Genomic DNA, 3244 nt, shown 5'->3' with positions numbered 1-3244 from the left:
CCGTGTACTAACGCCTCATACTCGGCCATGTTGTTGGAGGCGGCAAAGTGAATTTGCAATGTGTATCTGAGCTTGTCGCCCTTGGGAGAGGTGAGGACAACGCCGGCTCCCAAGCCGGTGTGCATCTTCGAGCCATCAAAGCACATCCGCCATTGAGTGGAGTCCGAAGCTGGCGGCACGTACTGGGTCTCAGCCCAGTCGACAAGGAAGTCGGCCAGTGCTTGGAACTTGATGGCGGTGCGTGGCTGGTAGAAGATGGTGTAAGGGGCCAACTCGATGGCCCATTTGGACAATGGGCCTGATACTTCTCTGTTGCCTATGATCTCAGCAAGCGGGGCAATGCAGACAACTGTGATTGGGTGCTCTTGAAAGTATGGCTTCAGCTTCTTGGCGGCAACGCGCGCGCCGTAACACATCTGCTGGTAGTGGGGATAGTTCTGCTTTGAGGTCAACAGCACCTTGCTCAAATAGTACACGGGCCTCTGGACCGGTTGTGCTTTGTCGTCCTCTGGGCGTTCCACCACAATGACAGTGCTGACCACCCAGCTGGTGGCGGCGATGTAGAGGTACATGGGCTCTTTAACAGCTGGGGCCGCCAGGAGAGGTGGGGTAGTTAGCATCTTCTTCAGCTGGAGAAAGGCCTCGTTCGCCTTGTTGTTCCACTCGAAGTGAGCGGTTTTCTTCATGAGTTGGTACAGGGGAAGAGCCTTCTCACCTAGCCGACTGATGAGGCGGCTGATGGATGCCAAGCAGCCGATGAACTTCTGGACATCTCGTAGTCGGGTGGGTCTCTCCATCCTCTCAATGGCCTTGATCTTCACAGGATTGCACTCAATGCCATGCTCTGAGACCAGGAAGCCAAGGAGATGGCCGGCTGGTACCCCAAAGACGCACTTGTCTGGGTTGAGCTTGATCTGAAAATGGCGCAGATTATCAAAAGTTTCCTTGAGATCTTCCAAGAGGGTACCGCGCTTCTCCGTATTCACCACAATATCGTCTACATAGACGTGGGCATTTCTGCCGAGTTGTTTGAGGAGGCATTTCTGCATGCAACGCTGGAACGTGGCATCGGCATTCCTCAAGCCGAATGTCATAGTCAAGTAGCAGAAGGCTCCGAATGGTGTGATGAAGGCGGTCTTCAAGTGGTCGGTCGGGTTCAACTTGGTCTGGTGGTACCCTGAGTAGGCATCCAAAAAACTCAGCAGCTCGCATTCGGCTGTGGAGTCTATCACTTGGTCAATCTGAGGCAAAGCAAACGGATCTTTGGGGCAGGCTTTGTTGAGGCTGGTATAGTCAATACACATGCGCCACTTGTTGTTCTTCTTCAGTACAAGGACTTGGTTGGCAAGCCACTGTGGAAAAAACACTTCCATAATGAAGCCGGCTACCAGCAGGTGGGCGATCTCTTCACCAATGATTCTTCTCTTCTGACAGTCGGCGGAGGGGTTGTTTGATTGGTTTGTCATCTGATCAGACATGTAGCTTGTGCTCGGCGAAATCCATCAGAACACCCGGCATGTCTTTGGGAGACCATGCGAAGATGTCCCGATTCTCACGAAGGATATCAATGATCTCACTTTCCTATTTGCTGTCAAGGTTGGCCCCTATGACAGCGTGCCCCTCCGGGTGCTCAGGGTCCAAGGGGATCTTCTTTGTTTCTTTGGCCGATTGGAAGGAGCCCTGGGTCTCTGACTCTTTGGGATCTAGTGACAGGTCCGGCTGCTTGCTGGCCGTGGCCACCACCCGGTCCAGGAGTTTCTTCTCAGCAGCAATCACAAGAGACTCGGCCAGCCGGTTGCTGGCCGCGGCACAGGCGGTTGACTTCTCATAGTCCCTGGCTATCGTAATAAGGCCCTTGGTTCCTGGCATCTTCATCTTGAGGTAGGCATAATGAGGTACTGCCATGAAATTGGCTAGAGCTGGCCGGCCTAGGAGCACATGATAAGGACTCTCTAGGTCAACCACCTCAAACCAAATTGCCTCACGGCGGAAGTGATCTTTGTCTCCGAAGAGGACGTCTATCTTGATCTTGCCGATTGGTGAGCAGGAAAGGCCGGGCACAATGCCATGAAAGACAATCCGTGATGAGGACATCAATACCATTGTTACACCCACAGCCCCTACTGTTACATATACTGGACCAATTACTAGAGCTCGCGCACGCCAATTAAATTACCAGGTACTTTCGTTTCTTGGTAATGATTCTAATGTTCATGAGATTATGATGCTGCCTAAATTGGATACATTTGTTTTGCTTACAAATGAAGGTCCTAGCTTGGAGAAGGATGAACATTGGAGCAAGAATACGAATGGAGTTGATGGTATGCGCAAGGGGATCAAGAACGGAGTTACAAGTGATGATTTCAGGACTTTGAAGCCGCCATAAGGAGTGCATGAAGCCTTGGACGAAATATACAAGATGCCACTTCATAATATTCGTCCATAGGCTATTCTAGGTGCTGCGTCACCTTATTAATGGGCCAGGCCCATGTAATTTCGAAATACTTAAGTATAGGCTATTTTTAGAGTCCGTATGTGTGGGGAAACAAGAGTTAGGGTTGGTTTCGGACCCCACCCTCAAGGGCCACGAAATTCCCCTCTCTTCCTCCATATATACAGCCCTTAGGGCGTCGTTTAGACTTGGGTTTTGTTTAGATTAAAAGTTCGCCATAGCTGCAACTTCGCGTACTTCGTTTGTGTCCAACGACCAGACCAAGACGTCACAGAACCCCACCTTGATCAATAAAGCTTTTATCTTATATTCGCAATATCCAGATTGCAATCTCAGCTTCTTGCTTGTTCTTCGTTTGCTCGCAGGAAACAGGCCCTCGTGGTCAGGTTGATCGTGCTCCGGCGTGGTCAATAACCCCTCGGAAGTTGGTTTAGCGATTGCTAAGGCGCGACGTCTCGCACGTTCGTAGTCGGATCGTCAAGGTCGACTCCCACATAAAACGATAGCCACCATCTCATCGAAACATCGGGACACCTTTGCCTCTATCAATCCGACTGGGCTGGAGCTGCCACTCTTTGATGCATAATTTTTCCATGGTGTCACGGTAGAGGATGTTGATGCTGCTACCACCATCTATCAAAATCCAGGAGAAACGAGGAGCTCGCCTCTCTGTTGCAAGGGTGGCATCCAACACTAGAGCAAAGGAACCCGGAGAAGGCATAACCTCCGGGTGGTCTGCACGGCTCCAGCTGATGGGCTTCTCAGGCCAGTGCATGAACTCTAGGGCAGCTG

The 3244-nt window shown here is 51.2% G+C and overlaps 1 protein-coding gene across 1 annotated transcript; it reads right to left on the bottom strand.

The window, feature by feature from the left end:
• Positions 1-1581: 1581 nt before the first annotated feature.
• LOC147975574 (uncharacterized) lies at positions 1582-1905 on the bottom strand. The gene has a single exon (XM_087520491.1). It carries the CDS (start codon positions 1903-1905, stop codon positions 1582-1584), a length of 324 nt encoding a protein of 107 aa, XP_087376617.1.
• Positions 1906-3244: the final 1339 nt, after the last annotated feature.

The sequence above is a fragment of the Triticum urartu genome, chromosome 4A (genome assembly GCF_056163025.1).
Source record: "Triticum urartu cultivar PI428250 chromosome 4A, HENAU_Tu73, whole genome shotgun sequence".
Classification (NCBI taxonomy): domain Eukaryota; kingdom Viridiplantae; phylum Streptophyta; class Magnoliopsida; order Poales; family Poaceae; genus Triticum; species Triticum urartu.
The sequence above is the reverse complement of the archived record's forward strand: the minus strand, read 5'-3'. Positions and strand labels throughout refer to the sequence as shown.

Coding starts and splice junctions, on each gene's coding strand:
- LOC147975574 (XM_087520491.1), bottom strand. CDS start 1,905: ATGGCAGTACCTCATTATGCCTACCTCAAGATGAAGATGCCAGGAACC.